Source organism: Siphateles boraxobius, unplaced genomic scaffold, assembly GCF_051911475.1.
Source record: "Siphateles boraxobius isolate OS27281-9 unplaced genomic scaffold, OSU_SipBor_1 6, whole genome shotgun sequence".
In the NCBI taxonomy this organism is placed as follows: Eukaryota; Metazoa; Chordata; class Actinopteri; order Cypriniformes; family Leuciscidae; genus Siphateles; species Siphateles boraxobius.
In genome coordinates this window covers 19,466,595-19,487,500 of record NW_027509186.1, presented here as the reverse complement: position 1 = coordinate 19,487,500, position 20,906 = coordinate 19,466,595, and the positions used below count along the sequence as shown (strand labels likewise).

The 20,906-nt window shown below is 38.3% G+C and overlaps 2 protein-coding genes across 2 annotated transcripts in view; one reads left to right on the top strand and one right to left on the bottom strand.

The window, feature by feature from the left end:
• The first annotated feature begins 10,688 nt into the window (after positions 1–10,688).
• Positions 10,689–20,906, top strand: part of dchs1a (dachsous cadherin-related 1a) — a 107,573-nt gene continuing 97,355 nt past the window's right edge. Inside the window, exon 1 of the mRNA XM_077208092.1 lies at positions 10,689–11,077. The gene's annotated coding sequence lies outside the window, so the exon portion shown is untranslated. The remainder of the gene's footprint in view (positions 11,078–20,906) is intronic.
• LOC143715609 (uncharacterized) lies at positions 14,092–18,536 on the bottom strand. The gene is made up of 2 exons (XM_077207389.1): positions 17,506–18,536; positions 14,092–14,355 (listed from the first exon to the last, which is right to left on the bottom strand). The coding sequence occupies exon 1, from the start codon at positions 18,430–18,432 to the stop codon at positions 17,509–17,511; it is 924 nt and encodes a 307-aa protein (XP_077063504.1). The 5' UTR covers positions 18,433–18,536; the 3' UTR covers positions 14,092–14,355; positions 17,506–17,508.

The following is a 20,906-nucleotide window of genomic DNA, read 5'->3' as shown; positions in this document are numbered from 1 at the left end:
AGCAAAACATTTAGCTCTTGATTAAAGTGGACAAACTAATCTCACGTTAGGCCAGGACATTTTAAGCACTTCTGCACCATGTGTATTGAAAACAAGCAGTGTTAATTTTATACCCTGTACTTTGCTTACTGACTACAAATCAAATCCATACCTAAATATTCCATGCAGCACTCGCAACATGATGGCAAATTATCAGGGCCTTCAGGTCAGAATGGAGGATTTGCTTTAATCATGAACTGCATCTGGAAATATCAGTATTCGAGTGCAATATTCAGGCTTTTAAGCCACCCCACCCTTTTTCATCCTAGGCAGTCTTTGTCTATTCCTGATTACTTGTCATTTGTCATTCATTATATGTATTTACCCCGGTAATAGCTTTTAGAAAATACGGCGGCTCAATTTTAGTGCCTCAATTTCTAGAGCCAAAGTAAAGCAACACTAAACAGGGAGTCTGTAAAAGTGTTCTCGTCTAAAGACGGAGAACAAAAAGATGACACGAGGGCTGGTGTATGGTTCCCCTTGATTTGAGCCAGCTGTGAACCCATGCGCCGTTTGGGGTCTGGCTAAGGTTTTGTCCCCTGCTTAAAAGTACTTTGTCAACACATGCAGACATGCACACATACACCATTACTTGGTAATTTGGTAGTAAATATACATTTGAATGGCTTTGTTTACACTTAAAAATGGAATCTACCATTTGTTTTCAATCAGTGGTTGAATGCAGTGCGCTGTTTAGACCCCTTTTAAGACTATTGTAAAGATAAAAAGTCAGGTGTTGCCTTTTTTTTTTATCTACTCAAGTCACCATACAGATGTTTAAGTATGTGTTTCCTGGTTTCAGTGTGTAGAAATAATTGACCCAAGCTCAAATTTCCTTGTCATAAATAATGTTTAGGTACAAACTGCACTGGCTTTTTTTGTTGTCTTTGTTACTAAAACGGTATGCTTGACCAACCATGCACTATATTTCTGTTGCTATTTTTTGCATTGCTTTGTTTTGTTCTCCTTTGCTTTGCATTGTTTTGATATGATATGATTTGTTTTTTGTTTTGTTGCATTTTGTTTTGCTTTACATTTTGTTTAGTTTTTTTGCTTTGCATTTTGTTTTGCTCTACATTTTGTTTTGCTTTGCTTTATTTTGTTTAGTTTTGCTTTGTTTTTGTTTTGCTTTGCATTTTATTTTGTTTTGCTTTGTATTTTTCCCTTTCCTTTGTTTGTTTGCGACTTGCTTTGCCTAGACTTTTTGTTTTGTTTTGTTTTGTTTTGTTTTGTTATGCTTTGCTTTGCTTTGTTTTGCTTTGCTTTGCTTTGTTTTGCTTTGCTTTGCTTTGTTTTGCTTTGCTTTGCTTTGTTTTGCTTTGCTTTGCTTTGCTTTGCTTTGCTTTGCTTTGCTTTGCTTTGTTTTGCCTTGCTTTCATTTCGCTTCGCTTTGCTAGCAGTGGTTTTGTATGTTTCAAGCTACTTTATACTGTTATTTTTGTTATTGTAATTATTTTGTTACATTTTTGTTATTTCTCTCCAAAATCAAACTTCAATATTTAATTTTATATTATAATAATAGTAAAGTTGTCACATCTATTTTGAATATTATGATTCATATAATTTGTTAATTTTATTATGTGTTGCCCACATGTGTTGTTTCATAATTTCTTTTCTGATACATAATTGTTTTACCTATTTATATTTAGCTGAAAAGCACATGATGACATTGTGACAGTATTCCCCACTATTTAAGGTTTAAGTCTACATCTATTTGCGGTTGAATGCAATACTACTAGATGGGTGCTTGGCAAGACTTTGGTGCGTTCCATTATTGTATAGTTAGAAAAGAATGAAATATAAACCAAGATCAAGCCTGTCTGGATCACACTGTATCCATTACATCAATTAAGCTAGAGTATTTTGACAGAGTTGTAAATCACTGCAGACAGACCTGTTGAGATTGCCAGGGATGTGTCTCTCTGATATGACAGGGATTGTGTAAACAGACAGAAGAGCCGTCAAATAAGGGCCTCAAGCAGCATGTAAGGACCATTTTCTCTAAGGTAATATTAAAAAAGAATAAAACTGAACTGTTTGTTAAAAAATGTGATATGTTCCTTACCTTTTCTGTACATGTTCACAAACATCTAAATCTACCTCTTGTTATTTCACAGCAAGATGGGAAGGTTTCAGGCACTCTCTTATGCAAAATCGTCTCAAACACACCCGGCAGTGCTGTGGACTGCAGGGAAACTGGCCAAGAGAAGAGAAAAACAGTCAGTAAAGGGAGCCAATTTGAATGAGGTAAGTGACAGTTTGATGTTATGTGAAGGGACTCGACTAGCAGGTGCTTTGGAGGCTTTTTTTAAACAGACACTTGAACTTTTGTGATTTGTAAATTTTTTCCCCAAGCCAAGAACAGCGAGGTAACAAGAGTCAAATAATTGACCAAATTAATTAGCTAAATGACTTTTCATTTTGCCTTGCAATAAATCTCTCAGTATATCAGAACAAATCAATAGGTCAGACCACCGATCACAACTGACTCTTGCATCAGCGCACCAGCATAATTCAGACCACTGTCACTGAAATAGCCATGGAGCAATTTCAAAGTCTGTGATTGTGTGATGTGGCCAAAGGACTGACCACAAAGTACTGCGGCAGATCCTTCAAAACATTACCTGGCTTTTCCACTCAAGTGTTTTATAAGCTAAAACGGGCAATATCCCTCAGTTAACAAACAATTGTGCTGTGCACGTCTTGATGTTTGGGTGATAAATGCATGAGATGTGAACATTCGAAATAAGCAACAGAGTTTGTTTGGATTCTTTGCAGTCAAAAAACCAAGATGGCAATGGAAAAATGTTGTTGACTACCAGTACAAGATATAAATCAGCCAATATAAACACATTTAAACACATAGCAAAGAATTCTCACTGAATGTGAGTTGGTTTTATACATTTGATAAGGAATTTGCTTATATTTACGTGTTTGTGGAAAGTCATTGAAATGTTTTTCCAGGAATGACAGTGACATTGCAATGTGTTCAAAGCATCTTAACTGTGCTTTCCTGTGGTTTACACAAAAGCTTCGAGACAGTTGTGCAGATTCACGAGAGCTCGGCTGTCTCCACTACTTCTCTGACATGTTGGCTACATATGCTCCCCTGATAGATCATCCTAATCAGTGTTAGCATTGTGCAGACCGTAAACATTTCCAACGTAAGATTAATCTTTCAGTGTGTGTTTTGTATCTTGCTGTAGTTTGCTGGCGGCAAAGTTAGACTGACGAATCTTTTCGGTTTTTCATAGTATCCTGTTTATGATGGTTCAGCTTTGAAATTAAAATTGGTGTGACAATCTATCTAAAAAATCTATATTAAGTCTATTTTATTTATTTATGTCTCCTGTCAGCAGAGGGCCTGGATTGAATTCTTCTGATTAAAGCGGTTTGTGCAGTGCTGGTGGGGATTTATTTTGTGATATTAGTCCAACAACTAAGACTTTTATTACCCCAAATTGCTTCAGAGGGACTGTGTTTGCAATTGACTTACAGTAAATTGCTTAGGATAAATGTCTGCTAAATTATACATTTTAATTTCCGCTTCATTTTATTCGGTCAAATCAAAGACGTTGTACTGAAAGTACTTTACTCTGCACCCATTACCCTCCCTTCTAGCATGCATCAGGCTGACATGTAATAAACATTGTAAACATGACCTCATTGTGCAAAGTGTAGTGTGCAAACTGCCATTAAAGTCATAATCCGAGTCATACAGAGTAAAGGAATGACCCAGCCCCACCTCAGTTTTAACATATTTATCCGCAAACAAATAAAAACAGAATGACAGTTTTGAATTCAACAGGAAATAACTGTGGTCGCTCAGACATCGTGAATCAACTACATGCTGAAAATGAGCTTATGGGTTTACTTGGTCTTGTTGGCCTGATGGGTTCCGCTCCACCCAGATACAAATGTTCTGGTTTCCCTGCAGATCCCAATAACATTTAGTCATGTTGTAAACATTTAATTGAGAGTTTACCAAATTGTGGGCATACGTTCATTAGCTCAGATCCATTCATAGTTGTTTTGGAGGCCATTTTTAACCTGGTGCACATACCTAGGGCTTTTCAGTGTTGACGTCAATTTGACGTCAATTTTGACGCTAGCTTGGAAAGCTATTTTGTTCCTTTGGGAGTTTATAATGTGTTTTAAGCATACCAGTTGTTTTAATTTATAGGAAAAATAAGGTCTGTGATTAACATTACTTTCAGATATAGTAATAAATGACACCTATTTATACAGCAAATGTGAATTTTGAAATGGTTTAAAAATTGTAAATGCAAACATGGACTACAGCTACCACAAGGATGCATTTACATGCTTGACCAAGTTAAAAAATTAAATGATCAATTAGTTATGTCAATATATGCTTTTACATTGCTTTAACCCATCAAAATAAGTTAAGCAATTAAGTTCTACAAGATTCAACTCGTTTTTTAAAGTAAGTTTTTAAAGTTTTAACAGCAACTTGTAATTTAAGTTGAAATGACTTAAATATCCAAGTTGATTGTACCTAAAAAGCAGCAACTCTTTTTTAACAGTATACCAACTCTTTCTATTTTTGAAAACAGTACTTTTAGTGACCGTAAAAACATTTATAATGTTACAAAAGATTTCCATTTCAAATAAATGCTATTCTTTTGAACTTTCTATTTAACAATGTAGCATGTTTTCATAAAAGATATTAAGCAGCACAACTGTTTTCAACATTGGAATGATTTCTGAAGCATAATGTGACACTGAAGACTGCTGAAAATTCAGCTTTGTCATCAAAGGAATAATATATTAAATTGTAATAATATTTAAAGCTGCAGTCCATAGTTGTTCTTCTTTTTTGCCAACTTTGTTTGAAATCTGCAATTGCAGTTATTTGCGGAATTATCAACTTTACGTGGGTTGTGCCTCGGCACGGCACAGTGCGGATGAATCCAATGTTTTGAGGAGAATATGCGGCTGTCAGGCACCAAGAGGTGTGGATATACTGTCATTCAGAATCACAAATTCTACTTTTTCGAAGTATGACCAACATAAGAATTTTCACCAGAGAATGTCATCTGAACAAGTAACATGCACTTTTGTTCTGACCAACTAAGGGAAAAAAAGCATTGCAATAAATAGCTCTGATTAAATCTAACGATCGCTTACCATATCACGTCAAACCGTGCAACTTTTGACGCACGGTCACACAACCGTGCTACTTTGTTCTCAAATTGTTAATGTTAACAACATCAGCATTGCGTGATTACATTTAATGCCCTTCAGATATTTATCCTTGGTTTCGCATGGGCCCGGTTGCAGTCTGTTTTGTTCTGTAGCCACTCCAAAGTCCAAAGTCTCTTGCATTTTACAATGGGTGAATCTCCAGTTGTCACTGGTGATTGTCGTTTGAACCTTTCTGGATCCACCATCAAATTAATATGTTTAATTATATCAAGTGCTGTGTGAAAAGGCTATAAATTTATACCTCCAACATCCTCACACGCAATATAGCCTACTAGCCGAGACTCCTGCTTTATGTGTACAGATGTGACTGTGGCGAGCAGGACGAGGCCGAGGGACGTGAAGCATAAAGGAGGGGCAACAACAGTGAAGATTGAGAATGGAATGGGCCTGATTATATGTTGTGTTTTATTTCTGTTTTGTGTAGCCAGCAGTCATCCGCGAGGGGCTGCTTTTTGGATCCTTTTCTATATGTATTTCTTTTATTTTGAATATTAAAAGTATTTTGATTGTTCGCCAGTTCCCGCCTCCTTCTACCCAGAATCTTAAACCTCGTTACAGTGACGTAATGATGCAAAGTCATGCTTGAATTTCCAGTGGAAATCCACAAGTACCGCTGGAATTAAAAACATTGTTACAAGCTTGCTGTTTTGAATCGAGCTAAGGCAAGCAGATAGTTTTGAACACTGGCTGATTATGTAAGCTACTTGCTCAAAAATGTATTTTGGATAATTTTTAACCCAAAAAAATTTACGGACCGGAGCTTTGACAATTTAACTATTATTGATCAAATAAATGCAGCCTTGGTGAGCATAAGAGTCTGACCCATTTTGAATGATTGTGTAAGCTGTAGAATTAAACAGGAAAGTTTCTTAAAGTAATGTTAACCACAGACTTATTTTCTTATCCTAAGCTTATAAAACTACAAACTGAACAGCTCTATTGCCTTGTATCGATAACAGTTACATCACCACTAAGTAAAAATATTGTTAAGGAGTATAACTGAGTGAAACATACAAAAGTTTCTGACCTTATTTCCTGTCTCCATAATAGTCAGATGTCTCTCAGCCATGTACTACCGAAGGAAGAGAATCTGTATCTTTATTTTCTTTCCCATCAGCACACATAAAAAAATTGCAGGTTTTTTGGACTCGAGGGTGTATGAGACAGATTTTTCTTCATTTTTCAGCCTAACTGACTGCCAAGCCTGTCTTCTCCCTAAACTCCTTTCATATAAATAAACTATATAGTATATTTTTTCAAGAAAACTTCATCTCCTGTCTAATGTATTTTTTTATCTAGATTTTTGGCATGGCCTTGTGATCCCATGGGCTCTTGAACGTTATCACTTGATATACCATGTAGACTGCACTATATGTCGCTTCTGAAAATTCAGGTCATTGTCAAGGTTTTGTACTCTTTAACGGCGAAATATTAAATATTAATTGATTCCAAACTATTTATTTATACATTCATTTTTTTAATGAAACATGAAATACTGCACCGTTATTTCTTTAAGAGGCTTTACACAAATTCACAACCAATGTTTGTTGCATGTGGTTTAGTGTTATTTATTCTTGAAGGACTTAGAATATAGAATGAGTTCACTTACTCAAAAAAATTGAGTAAACCCATTGCCTTAAAATTATTAAGTAAATAAACTTAATGCTTAATTGAAAAAAAATAAGGTATGTGAACTTGACAATTCCACATTACATTTTTTGATTAAGCATCAAGTTTATTTACTTAATAATTTAAGGCAATAAAATCCTCAATTTTTTTCCAAGTTAAGTCAGCGGATCACTTGTTACGGTGTAATATATGGAACAAAATAGCTGTCAATTTATAGCCTGTAAAAACCCAGACGAACTTCCGGCAAATTTAGATTTGCTCTGCAAGTTAGTCTGGCGAAGAGATCATTCAAGCTCATTTCCAATCTTTCCAAATCGAGGCACCAATCACAATCGTTGAGGCGGGCTTTACAAGATGACGATCAATCTGATTGGTTTTAAAGGGATAGTTCATCCAAAAATGAAAATTCTGTCAGTATTTACTCACCCTCGTGTTGTTCCAACCCCGTAAGACCTTCGTTCATCTTCGGAACACGAATTAAGATATTTTTGATGAAATCTTAGAGCTGGATATCTCCTCCATACCAGTCCATAGGCTTCTTCAGGGATTGAATCTTGCCAACCCCGAAAAGTCATTAAAGACATTTTTAAAATAGTCCAAGTGACTACAGTGGCTCAATCTTAAATTTATCAAGCGACGAGAATACTTTTTGTGCGCAAAAAAAATAAAAAAATAACGACTTTATTTCAACTATTCATTTCCTTCTCTGTTGGCCTCTAGTCAGTTAACTTAGTGATTGCGTAGAGCTACGTCACACGTAGGCTCACTATTGGCCGACGCTGGTCATGTGGGAGATGCGTGTGATGTACAACAGCAGAAGCTTACGCTACTACACTAGTGAACTGACTCGAGGCCCAGAGAGAAGGAAATTAATAGTTGAAATAAAGAGGTTTTTTTTGCGCACAAAAATTATTCTCGTCGTTTGATAAACTTAAGATTGAGCCACTATTGAGTCACTTGGACTATTTTAACAATGTCTTTAATGACTTTTCGGGGCTGGCAAGTTTCAATCCCTCAAGAAGCCTATGGACTAGTATGGAGGAGTGATCCAGCTCTCAGATTTCATCAGAAGTATCTTAATTTGTGTTCCGAAGATGAACGAAGGTCTTACGGGGTTGGAACAACATGAGGGTGAGTAAATACTGACAGAATTTTCATTTTTGGGTGAACTATCCCTTTAATGTCTATCCAATTGCAACCATGGCATTTGAGCGACATCCGTTGGTGACGCCCCTTTGGAAGTGAGCTGTCAATGAACCTTCCCCAGAGGCCCAGACCCTAACTCAGTTACTACTGAGAAGGGTCTGGTTTTAACCAGGCTAGTCAATTTATAGTTTAAATAAGATGAATGGAACTTTAAATGATTTTTTCATTCTTAATACATGGGAAATTATCCAAGTAAGACTGCAGTGAGGTTTCCTATAGGAGGCTAAAATACATTTCTGATGGATGTATTGATAAAAATATTTGGAAAAGTGTTTTGCACCATAATGGAACTACTGAGTATGTTCTGTACAGTACAAAGTCCTTAGGAATACTTTGCCTTTATCTGTGTCAGAGGGATTTACACTCACCTAAAGGATTATTAGGAACACCTGTTCAATTTCTCATTAATGCAATTATCTAATCAACCAATCACATGGCAGTTGCTTCAATGCATTTAGGGGTGTGGTCCTGGTCAAGACAATCTCCTGAACTCCAAACTGAATGTAAGAATGGGAAAGAAAGGTGATTTAAGCAATTTTGAGCGTGGCATGGTTGTTGGTGCCAGACGGGCCGGTCTGAGTATTTCATAATCTGCAAAGTTACTGGGATTTTCACGCACAACCATTTCTAGGGTTTACAAAGAATGGTGTGAAAAGGGAAAAACATCCAGTATGCGGCAGTCCTGTGGGCGAAAATGCCATGTTGATGCTAGAGGTCAGAGGAGAATGGGCCGACTGATTCAAGCTGATAGAAGAGCAACTTTGACTGAAATAACCACTCGTTACAACCGAGGTATGCAGCAAAGCATTTGTGAAGCCACAAAACGCACAACCTTGAGGCGGATGGGCTACAACAGCAGAAGACCCCACCGGGTACCACTCATCTCCACTACAAATAGGAAAAAGAGGCTACAATTTGCAAGAGCTCACCAAAATTGGACAGTTGAAGAATGGAAAAATGTTGCCTGGTCTGATGAGTCTCAATTTCTGTTGAGACATTCAGATGGTAGAGTCAGAATTTGGCGTAAACAGAATGAGAACATGGATCCGTCATGCCTTGTTACCATTGTGCAGGCTGGTGGTGGTGGTGTAATGGTGTGGGGGATGTTTTCTTGGCATACTTTAGGCCCCTTAATGCCAATTGGGCATCGTTTAAATGCCACGGCCTACCTGAGCATTGTTTCTGACCATGTCCATCCCTTTATGGCCACCATGTACCCATCCTCTGATGGCTACTTCCAGCAGGATAATGCACCATGTCACAAAGCTTGAATCATTTCAAATTGGTTTCTTGAACATGACAATGAGTTCACTGTACTAAAATGGCCCCAACAGTCACCAGATCTCAACCCAATAGAGCATCTTTGGGATGTGGTGGAACGGGAGCTTCGTGCCCTGGATGTGCATCCCACATATCTCCATCAACTGCAAGATGCTATCCTATCAATATGGGCCAACATTTCTAAAGAATGCTTTCGGCACCTTGTTGAATCAATGCCACATAGAATTAAGGCAGTTCTGAAGGCGAAAGGGGGTCAAACACAGTATTAGTACGGTGTTCCTAATAATCTTTTAGGTGAGTGTATATGCAAACAGACCGTGATTTGTACTTTTTGTTGTCTTTTAGGATTGATGGGGTCAGAAAGTGATTCAAGGTCATGGCTCCAGCTCTGCAGCAGATGAAAGTAAACGTCCTCCAGGGCGTTCAGCATGCTTCTCTTAGACAACCACCAGATGGGAGGAACATGTTACATGACCTGACTGTTGTCTTGGCCTTCGCTCGCTCACTCTCACCCAGACCACATCGCAATTTGCAAACCTTTATGATCGATTTCTCAAGATTACTTCTTTTTACACTTTTTTTTCTCCTTATATTTTTTGGATATGTGTGTTTATTTTTCTCATGTCATGACTGTGTATTATATAAAAATGGATTGCATGGTTTCAATTAGTTATAAATCAGAACGTGAACTAATTTATTCTCACTGGTAATATTTCTGAACAAATAAACAGTAGGCCTACTAAAAAGTTAAATTAAAAGTTTGTCAGGTAGGATGGATGTACAGACAGATAGATAGATAGATAGATAGATAGATAGATAGATAGATAGATAGATAGATAGATAGATAGATAGATAGATAGATAGATAGATAGATAGATAGACTCTAAAAAATGCTGGGTTGTTTTAACCCAGATTTGGGTCAAATATGGACAAACTCAGCCGTTCGGTTACATTTTTTTATTCAAATCCAACTGTTAGGTTCATCCATATTTGACCCAAATTTTGGTTAAAAAACCCAGCCTTGTTTAGTGTGTAGATAGATAGATAGATAGATAGATAGATAGATAGATAGATAGATAGATAGATAGATAGATAGATAGATAGATAGACTGATTGACTGATTGACTGATTGATTGATTGATTGATTGAGTTAAATTTAGATTAAATTTATAGAAGACATAAATTCAATTCCTTCTGAAAAAGACTGGTGGCACTAAAGTCTGATCAAATCACGTCACAATGTTTTGGCTCGGTGTCGCCCCCGTTTGGTGAGGTCACGCTATTACCACGCTCTTGCACGTGCTATATGAATATTCACGCGGGAGTGGGACGGCTGGTGTCGAGTTTCACTCAAGGAGGTTGAGAGCGTGTGTTGGAAGTGTGGGTTCTGGAGTTGGATGCTGTTGTCGATGCTGACGGACTGATTTCATCCTGTCTGCTGCGCTCAGTTCGGAGGACAGAGCCCTTTTGGACTGGTGCAGCGTATTCTGAGCTTGACAACAACAGAGGGAATACAAAAAACTGGAAATATACTAGTGGAAGTTATTGTGGCACACGAAAGTTAACTTTTGGGAAGATGGATATAATCTAAAACGGATTTTTTGAAACGACATTTCATTTTTGGGTGGTTTCCCTGCAGTTGAACGTTGAAACAGACTGGATCTCTCTCATTGAAAAGCACGAACAGATGAGTGTAAGTGTTTCATGTACATTCTGAGATTTTATTTCCCATAATTAAGCAACAAAACTACAACGCTTTCATCTTAGTCAACGCGCGCGCTTATGGCAAGCCTTTTTAACATTAATTTCTTCAGGAATTGTAAAAATACAGCAGCCGCACACTCAAAACACTGTGCAAAATCAATTTTAAAAGCAAGCTTTCGGTCTTCCGACCTTCTTCAGGCATACAAACAAAGTATGACTTTGTTTGTATGCCTGAAGAAGGTCGGAAGACCGAAAGCTTGCTATTAAAATTGATTTTGCACAGTGTTTTGAGTGTGCGGCTGCTATATTTTTACTATTCCTGATGATTTAATGTAGCAGCACCTCTCTACAAGACATTTTTGACGGATGAGCGGTGGTTCTTTTCTATTTTTTTAACATTTATTTCTTAAAAACTGACTCGTATCTATCTTTATATTACTAATATTTTGTATTGTAATAGCTTAAATAGCCCTATAAGCCAATAGTTAACCAATCTATCTAATAAGCCACTTATTAATTTGGACACTATTTGGACAATACACTTATTAACTTGGACAGTTACCAGTAAAAATGGGAAAAACCCTGGTGTCTGATAGTGTAGAAGAGTAGGCCTATAGATTACGAATAGATAGGCTAACTAAAGAACAAGACCTCATGGTTAGTTACTGGAAATAGGAACGGCCCGGTCAATTTTGGAACATGTTATTTGTACAAACATTACAAGATTTTTGGTCCAATTGGACTACTTACTATTTTTATATTAATAGTAACTTAAAGATAGATACTAGTGAGTTTTAAGGAATAGGTATACATGTTAACACAGCTTGCCATAGTCGCTTTTAAGTGTATACTTTGTGAACTAGAATGGAAGCATGGCATAATGTCAAATTTTGTCGCTGTGCATGTTGGGTACCTGTCATACACATGAACAGAGGTTTTTGAATTTGTCATTGCAATAGACATCGAAATTTATTGATTGAGCATTGTCTACGTTTAGAAGTACATGCCCACGCATTTAGTTTTACTGCAGTGTTTCATGTGCAATCCAAAGCTTTTGTGAGACCATTGAGATGTCAAGGGAGAAGTTGTAATTCAGACTTGAGAAAATTGTTTGTTTGAGTACATTGCATTTGTTTTTGGGCTTAATACATCTTCAGGTCAGTTGTTTGCATATAGTAATCTTTCTGAAGTGGAAATGCATGCATTGTTTTTGTTTCTTGTAGACGGGGTAGAAATGGAGGTTAGGCAACTCTAAAAAAATGTTTCTTGGAACGAATAAGACCTGCACCATACTGTTAGAAAAGATAATCTGTCATAATGCAGCTGATATTAATATCAATACTAAGTTAAGAGAGATACTATATTTCTTAACCATGACTCACAATACGCAGTAGAAGTCGGTTGGTTAAGAGATTTTCTGTGGTTCACTGCTGTAGTTTGACCACTGAGCTACAGTTATTTGCACCGCTGTTTTTAATCTAGCCTTGTATTGGTGTAACCCATGTGCGGGCCACAAAAGCCTCCCAAACGTTTATTTTCATTGAGGGGGTGATTTGTATTGCATAACTTTAGTTCTTTGCTTTTGAGAATGAATTAGAGAATAAATAAAATGCCAGAGGAGCAGCTGTGGCAGCCTGTGAAAACCTTGGGAGGTGAGCTTTATAAATCTCGAAGGTTACTTATCAAACTAAAGAATAATCCCTACAAAATGAATGTATCTGATTTCAAATTCAACAAATAAAAGTGTTGCATCCACTATATCACATGCAACATTTCCAATTAAATTACAGTTTTAATTTATATTAATGTCACCCACAGCCTGACCTTTCTTGGCCAGTGTATCTCAGATTATATTTTTGGCAATGTGTTGGACCTCAGAGGAAATCAGTTGCAGAATAACAGAGGCAGATGTCCAGGGGTCATTTATTTAACTTGGTTGGCATGGCAGAGCATATAGATTTTCTGTCCTGGCAAGACATTCCTCTTAAATTGGTTGATCAGTGGAATTCTTTTGTTAGCCATAGAGAAGTGCTGTGCTTTTGTGTTGGTGACTGGCTGGGGTTCATCTAGACCGCATTCCAAATCTCCCTCTGAGGATGAGAATAATTAATATTCATCAAGATTATAAGGTTGTTTGCACTCATTCAGCTCAGTTGACTTCCATTTCTCTGGTTTGTTGGTTGCCAGTGCGATACTGCAGATATAACGTTTCCACTATTCTCGCTACTGTTTCCACCTCTCTCTTGTTGAATTTTGAGGCTATTAGATTATAACGCCCCACCCATCACCATCCGTTTGCTAAACTCCACATGTTCGCACTCACGGTTTTGGGATCTATCCATAAGATTAGTCAGTCACATCCAAAGTTAATTCATGTTTCAGTTTGTTCAGGTGAAGTCATGAGCTTGAAAATGAACCGTGTTCCTCACACAAATAAGCAGACTGCATCAGGTCGTTTATAGTATAATGGTGTTTAAATAAGAACAACATGTTTGATTCAACAGCCACAATGAAACCTTGAGAATCTAATAAATCAAAGATAAAACTAGAAGGCGACCGTGCTAGACAGGAAGTGTAGTTGATTCTGGAGCAAGCCGGGCTGAGGAAAGGTTTAGAGCTTGAACCATTTTTTATTAGTTTCTAGACTAAGCGAAATGTATAAAGTTTGCTAAGAAAATAGCAGCAGAATTGATGTCTGACCCTCAGACAGAGCAGAACCAGATCGAATGCTGAAGGGCTTTCAAGACATTCCAGGGATTATGTCACCAGACTCTCGTCCCAATGGACGATCGGTTAATTTCTCAGCTCCGTCCCTGACCTCGGACTGTCTCGGGTGAGCTGAGATCCATTCGGATGTTGGGGGGAAAAAAGCGGGGTCGTTGTGCAGTCACACACTCACAACTTTACATCACTCTTGATCTCATCCTTTTGGCTCAGGAAAGGATTCTCTGATGATCATAGTTCCAGTACCTCTGCTATTGTGTAGTTAAACCCATCAATTCAATTCAATTCAATTCAAATTTATTTGTATAGCGCTTTTCACAATACACATTGTCTCAAAGCAGCTTTACAGAAATTGCATTTCGGAAATGTACATAGAAAAATACAGTTAGTTAATCAAGTATTAATTTATGGCATAACATATCGCCGGCTTTGAGTCGTCTCTTCACAGGCGTCGAGTCGTCTCTTCACAGGCGTTGGGGCATCTGAAGTCTCCGTGAGAGGCTGGATACAAACTGGAGCTGACGAACGCTATTTACCTCGGGACTAGCGTCCCGAGATAACAGCAGAAAGGCAGATGGGAAATAATTAGCATAGCTGATGTTCATAATGTTAATGCATTCGAACCGATTCAGCAGTATCAAAGGTTAAGCATTAAGTGAATGCTTGGTTAAAGAGATGCGTCTTTAATCTAGTTTTAAACTGGGACAGCGAGTCTGAGGCTCGTACAATATCAGGAAGGCTATTCCAGAGTTTAGGAGCTAAATGCGAGAACGCCCTCCCTCCTTTAGTGGACTTAGATATCCTAGGAATGACCAGAAGCCTCGAATTTAGTGATCTTAAAGAGCGCGATGGATTGTATGGCGATAGAAGGTCTGTTAAATACACAGGAGCTAAACCATTTAGGGCTTTATAGGTCAGTAGGAATACTTTGTAATTGATACGTAACTTAATAGGTAACCAGTGTAGAGATGATAAAATAGGTGTTATATGATCATATTTTCTTGATCTAGTAAGAACTCTAGCAGCTGCATTTTGCACTAACTGTAGCTTGTTAATTGAGGATGTAGGACAGCCAGCTAATAAAGCATTACAGTAATCTATTCTCGAGGTCATGAAAGTATGAACTAACTTTTCTGCATCAGAAACAGATAGCATGTTGCGTAGCTTAGCAATGTTTCTAAGGTGGAAAAAGGCTGTTCTTGTAATATATGAAATATGATTTTCGAAAGTCAAGTTGCGGTCTAGTATAACACCCAGGTCTTTTACTGTAGTGGACAAAGTAACAGGACATCCTTCTAAATTAAAGTTGTATTGTAAGGGATTTTGTGGGTAGTTTTTTGGACCAATAAGTAGTACCTCCGTTTTATCTGAATTTAATAGCAGGAAATTACACGTCATCCAGCATTTTATATCATTTAGACACTCTGTCAATTTAGATAAGTTAGTGTTTTCATCTGGTCGTGATGAGATATATAATTGAGTGTCATCAGCATAACAGTGGAAATTAATTCCATGTTTTCTTATAATATTACCAAGTGGCAGCATATATATTGAGAATAGCAGAGGGCCTAACACCGATCCTTGCGGCACTCCATAGTCTACTGACGTTATCTTTGATTTTTCCCCATTTAGACAGACAAAATGGTAACGGTCTGATAAGTAAGATCTAAACCAGCTTAATGCCTGTCCCTGAACACCAGTGTAGTTTTGTAGTCGATCCAGGAGTATTTTATGATCGATAGTGTCGAACGCAGCGCTTAGATCGAGTAGAACTAGTATTGAGATACAGCCTTGGTCAGAAGCTAAAAGTAAATCATTTGTAATTTTAACTAGCGCAGTTTCTGTGCTATGATGCGGTCTGAATCCCGACTGGAATTTTTCATAGATATCATTTTCTTGTAAGAAAGAGCACAATTGAGCGGACACAATTTTTTCTAGTATTTTAGACATAAATGGAAGATTTGAGATGGGTCTGTAATTTGCTAAGTTATTTGGATCTAATTGCGGTTTCTTAATGAGAGGTTTTATTACTGCCAGCTTGAATATTTTTGGAACATGACCTAAAAATAAAGACGAGTTAATAATATTAAGAAGAGGCTCTTCGACTACAGGTAACACTTCTTTCAGTAGTTTAGTGGGTATTGGATCTAATAAACATGTTGTTGGTTTCGATGCAATGATAAGTTTATTTAGCTCTTCCTGTCCTATAGTTGTAAATCGGTGTAGTTGTTCTAGAGGGGCCATAATTGAGGCTGAATCATAAGACATCATAGAGGATTGTATATTTACAATTGTGTTTCGGATGCTTTCTATTTTCTCATTGAAGTAATTCATAAAATCATTACTACTATATTGTAATGGAATATTTTGCTCTGGTGATGTTTGTTTATTTGTTAGTCTAGCCACGGTGTTGAATAAAAACCTTGGATTATTTTGGTTATTTTCTATTAGTTTGCGGAGATGCTCAGCCCTTGCTGCTTTTAGAGCCTTTTTATAACGTGACATACTGTCTTTCCACGCGATTCTAAAGACCTCTAAATTAGTTTGTTTCCATTTACGCTCTAAGTTACGAGTTTCTCTCTTGATTGCATGCGTAGCACTGTTGTACCATGGTGCTTTAGTTTTCTCTCTTACCTTTTTTAATCTAATTGGTGCAACAATATCTAGTGTACTAGAGAACATGGTGCTCAAACTGCTAGTCATTTCCTCTAGTTCATCTGTTTGTTTGGGTGCACTGCGCAGCTGAGATGGATCAGGTAAGCTATTTGAGAATCTATCTATAGTGGTTGGAAGGATTGTTCTGCCTGGTCTATAACGTGGCGCAACGTGACAAATTTCAGCAGTACGTATTATACAAGTTACCATGTAATGATCAGTGAGATCATCACTTTGCGGTATAATATTTATATCAGTTGGATTGGTTCCATATGATATAATTAAATCTAGTGTATGATTTAGACGATGAGTGGGACCGCTGACGTTTTGCGTGACCCCAAAGGAGTTTAATAAATCTGTAAACGCAGTCCCTAACGCATCATTTGTATTATCTACGTGTATGTTAAAGTCTCCAACAATTATTGCTTTATCGACATTGACCAATAGATCTGAGAGAAAGTATGCAAACTCTTTTAGGAAATCAGCATAGGGCCCTGGAGGTCTATATAGGGTAGCCAAGGCTAGAGATAATATGGATTTGTTTCTTGCATCTAAGAGCGTAACATTTAGCACAAGTACTTCAAACGAATTAAACCTGTGACCTGTTTTCTGAGTAACATTAAGAATATCTCTATAGATTGTTGCAACCCCGCCGCCACGACCGATCAGACGGGGCTCATGCTTATAACAGTATCCTGGTGGAGTGGACTCATTTAGACCGAAATAATCATTTGGTTTAAGCCAGGTTTCAGTAAGGCAAAGTACATCGAAACTATTATCTGTGACCATTTCATTTACAATAACCGCCTTAGGTGTGAGCGATCTAATGTTTAGAAGACCTAGCTTTAGAAATTGTTTTTGTTCACTGATATTTAGATTTTCTGGTTTAATTACAATAAGATTTTTGCTAGATCCTACACTAGATTTATTGTTTGGCCTCACTAAGCGAGGAATAGACACAGTTTCTATATAATGTTCTACACTACTTATATCAATTAAGTTGGGACAGCAAAGACTGTGATTTGGACTTTGACTTACTAGTCATATGGTGTGTAACGTCTTGGAGATGTTGTCGGACAGAACAGCCGCTCCGATTCTGCTGGGGTGCAGGCCATCAGCACGGTAGAGCCTAGGTCGCTCCCAGAACAGATTCCAATTATTTACAAAGAGCAGTTTCTGTTCATTACACCATGACATTAACCATTCATTTAGAGCAAATAATCTACTGAACCTTTCTTGTCCTAGTCGGTACGTGGGAAGCGGTCCAGACACGATGATAGTTGCTTCAGGCGATGTGCTGCGAACCGTCTCGATCAGGCTTCTGTAGTCCTTCTTCAGAACCTCCGTCTGCCGCAGCCTGATGTCGTTCGTCCCGGCGTGTAGGACCACAGCTCCGACGCGCTCGTCACCGTTCAGGATCTCGGGAATCTGTGCGGCGACATCAAGAACACGAGCACCAGGAAAACAGTGAGTGCGCACCTTACGCTTACCTGAGGTAGCACGGACATGACGGACCATGGAAGTGCCGATGATCACGGCGGCGTCACGTTCCGGCTCGCGAAGAGGGGAGAAGCGGTTCCGGGTGGAGATCTCGAAGACCGGGAGGGGGGGGGAAGTCCTTGGTCTGGTCCTGGCTCGTGTCTTCCGCTGTGGGATCACCCAGGGTCCGTGGTGTTGCCTCGGTGCCGGAGTGAATGAAGGCAGAGATGATCGCGTCCTCCTGGGCAGAGAAACGCACGGAGTAGACGAAGTCGGAGTCAAAAAGTTACTAACCACTGACTTGTGAGCATCGGCGCGTGATGTTTCGAGCGTTGATCGCCGATCTCGCAGCTCGGCTTGCTTCACCAGCAGAACGCGGATCTGTTTCTCCACCGACTCCAGCTCCAATCGTACCGAAACCAGCTCGAATGTGTCCTCACCTGCACTCAGAGGTAACGTTAGACACACATCCGATATGTTCGCCATTATAACAGATGAACAGTAAATTAGTAGTGATACTACCAATATCACTACTAATTTAGGACTGAAATGATGGATATAACACGTATCCTTTCAGTCAAACGGGTGTAAAATGAGAGGGTCGATAGGCGCGAGGCCACGCGTGAAATGCTAGCGGGCTAAAGGCTAGTAGCCGAGATTCGGAAAGTTGGATCTAAGTAGCGATATCAAAGCAATCCGATTGTTTTTTATAAGGAATAGTGTCGAGGATAAGTTCACATGATATAAAAATAGAAAGTGCTTGTTTATAAATGAGTGGTAAAGAAGAAAATCAGCGATTAATGAATCAATTCGACGGAGCTCCAAACACAAACACAGATCGCACGCGCATGCGCATATAGCATATATCTAATCATCATTATTATCATCATTACAGGTCTCTGATAGAGCTCTAAAACCGTAAGCAGTTGCAGCATCTGGTCTCCAGAGTGGTGTACAGAGATTGCATGCCAGAGGGCTCTTGCTCTTCATCTGCATTTCTCATTAGGTTCTGAAGGGCGGTGTGTCTGTACACATGTCCTATAAAGCCATGTAGGGTCAGTTTGTGACCTCCTGAAAAAATGCCTTTGTGCCCTGCTGCTGGTTGTTTTTAAGGGGACTGCCACTGTAGTAAGTGTACAGTTTATGACAACTGTAGTATATGATAATGAACACCTGTAGCTGGGATTTTGCATAGTTATACATGTTTGTTGCCCTTAGCATGCTTAATAATTATGGCATGAATTATACATTCATTGAAACACAGAGATGGGAGATCATTTTGCGTGCGCACAAACATTCATGAGCACTTTTATTTAAGGTATAGTTCACCCTAAAATGGAAATTATGTCAGTCATTTACTCATTATTTTAAGTCATCATTTACTCACCCTGGTGTTGTTCTAATGCCTTATTCCTTGTCTTTTTCGGACCACAAAAAAAAAATACAAAGATTTCTCGTTCGTTCGCGCTGGTCCATATAATGGCAGTGAATAGTGACCAGGATGGCAGCATTAAGCTTTATAAAAAAGATGCAAATTATCACAATATAATCCAATGCAAAATGTGCCATATATTCCAAGTGTTCTGAGGGTATGCGATAGGGTTTGGAGAAAAACGAATGGAAATTTAATGTATTATATAACGAAAAATCCTGACTTTGGTCTTCTGTTCCTGGCTATGCAACGTGTGCGTTAGTGAGACTCCACTAGAGCCGCAGTTCACTCCTCCTTGCCCAGAAAAAGCACACAAGTTGTGAGAAATTAAGACTAATAAATACATGACATGAAATGCAAGTATCCGTTTGTTTTCTTTTCTGAGGTAAAAATCTCTAGGCCGGAATTCCATTTGTATGATGAGTCTGTTCAGAATGACAGTTGACAGTGTCACGACAAACACAAAGGATACGGGTACATGGACTGTATTTCCTGTCGCGTGTTTGATAATCTTGATTTCTCACAACTTGTGTGCTTTTTTTGGGAGCATAGCCGTGCACAAAAGACCAACGGCCAAGGTCAGGAATTTCATTAAATAATACATTGAATTTGTTCAAAAAGTAACTTTTTCTCCAAACCCTATCGTATACCCTCAGAACACCTGGAATATAGCCTACGACACGTGTCGCATGGGATCATTCTGTGATACTTTTGCATCTTTTTAAAAAAAGCTTGATGCTGGTCGCTATTCACTGCCATTATATGGATGAGCGTGAGCGATACATTTTTAAAACAATTCTCATTTTATGGTTAATAAAGGAAAGAAGGGCATACGCTAATAGAACAACAACAGGGTAAGTTATGACTTAAATTTTATTTTACGGTGAACTATTCCTTTGATAAATTTATTACAATCATTTATGGTTTTGTACTTTCTAGGGCCAAGTCAAATACATGGCTGTCATGTTTTCTGTAATGATTCAGGAGTGAAATCAACAGAATTACAAAGATACACAACCCCATTTCTTATAGGCTAGTGTTGTTAAAAGTACCGACTTCAGTACCAAGTCGGTACTGAAATTTAAAAAATGTGTAGCTTTGAGCACTGTTGAGCGGAATCGTAAACACATCTGATTGACCATTGTGTTAACCCGCTCATCAGATATGTCTGTGAATAGCTACAATGATCAACGCCCTGGAGCGGTTGAGAGCACACGGAAGTGTTTGAAAGTCTTTTTAAAAATGGGATTGGGAACATTTGAAAGCACAAGCAGCCGTCTATCAGAGGACTGGTCTGCCGATAGACGCCTGCTTTCAAATGCTCCCGTGTGTATCTGTGTAAGTTTTTGAACTGCTAATCATTGTAGCCAATCATCACAGACATATTTGATGAGTGCGTGAGCACAATGGTCAATCAGAGGTGTTTACGATTCAGCTCAACAGCGCTCAAAGCGTCACATTTTTAAAATTGTAAATTTTTAAAGGGTCACTCCACCCATTTCAACATTAATCTTTATTGAAAGTGGGT

Bases quoted from the DNA above. Each gene is read 5' to 3' on its own strand.
- LOC143715609 (XM_077207389.1), bottom strand. From the start codon at position 18,432: ATGGCGAACATATCGGATGTGTGTCTAACGTTACCTCTGAGTGCAGGT.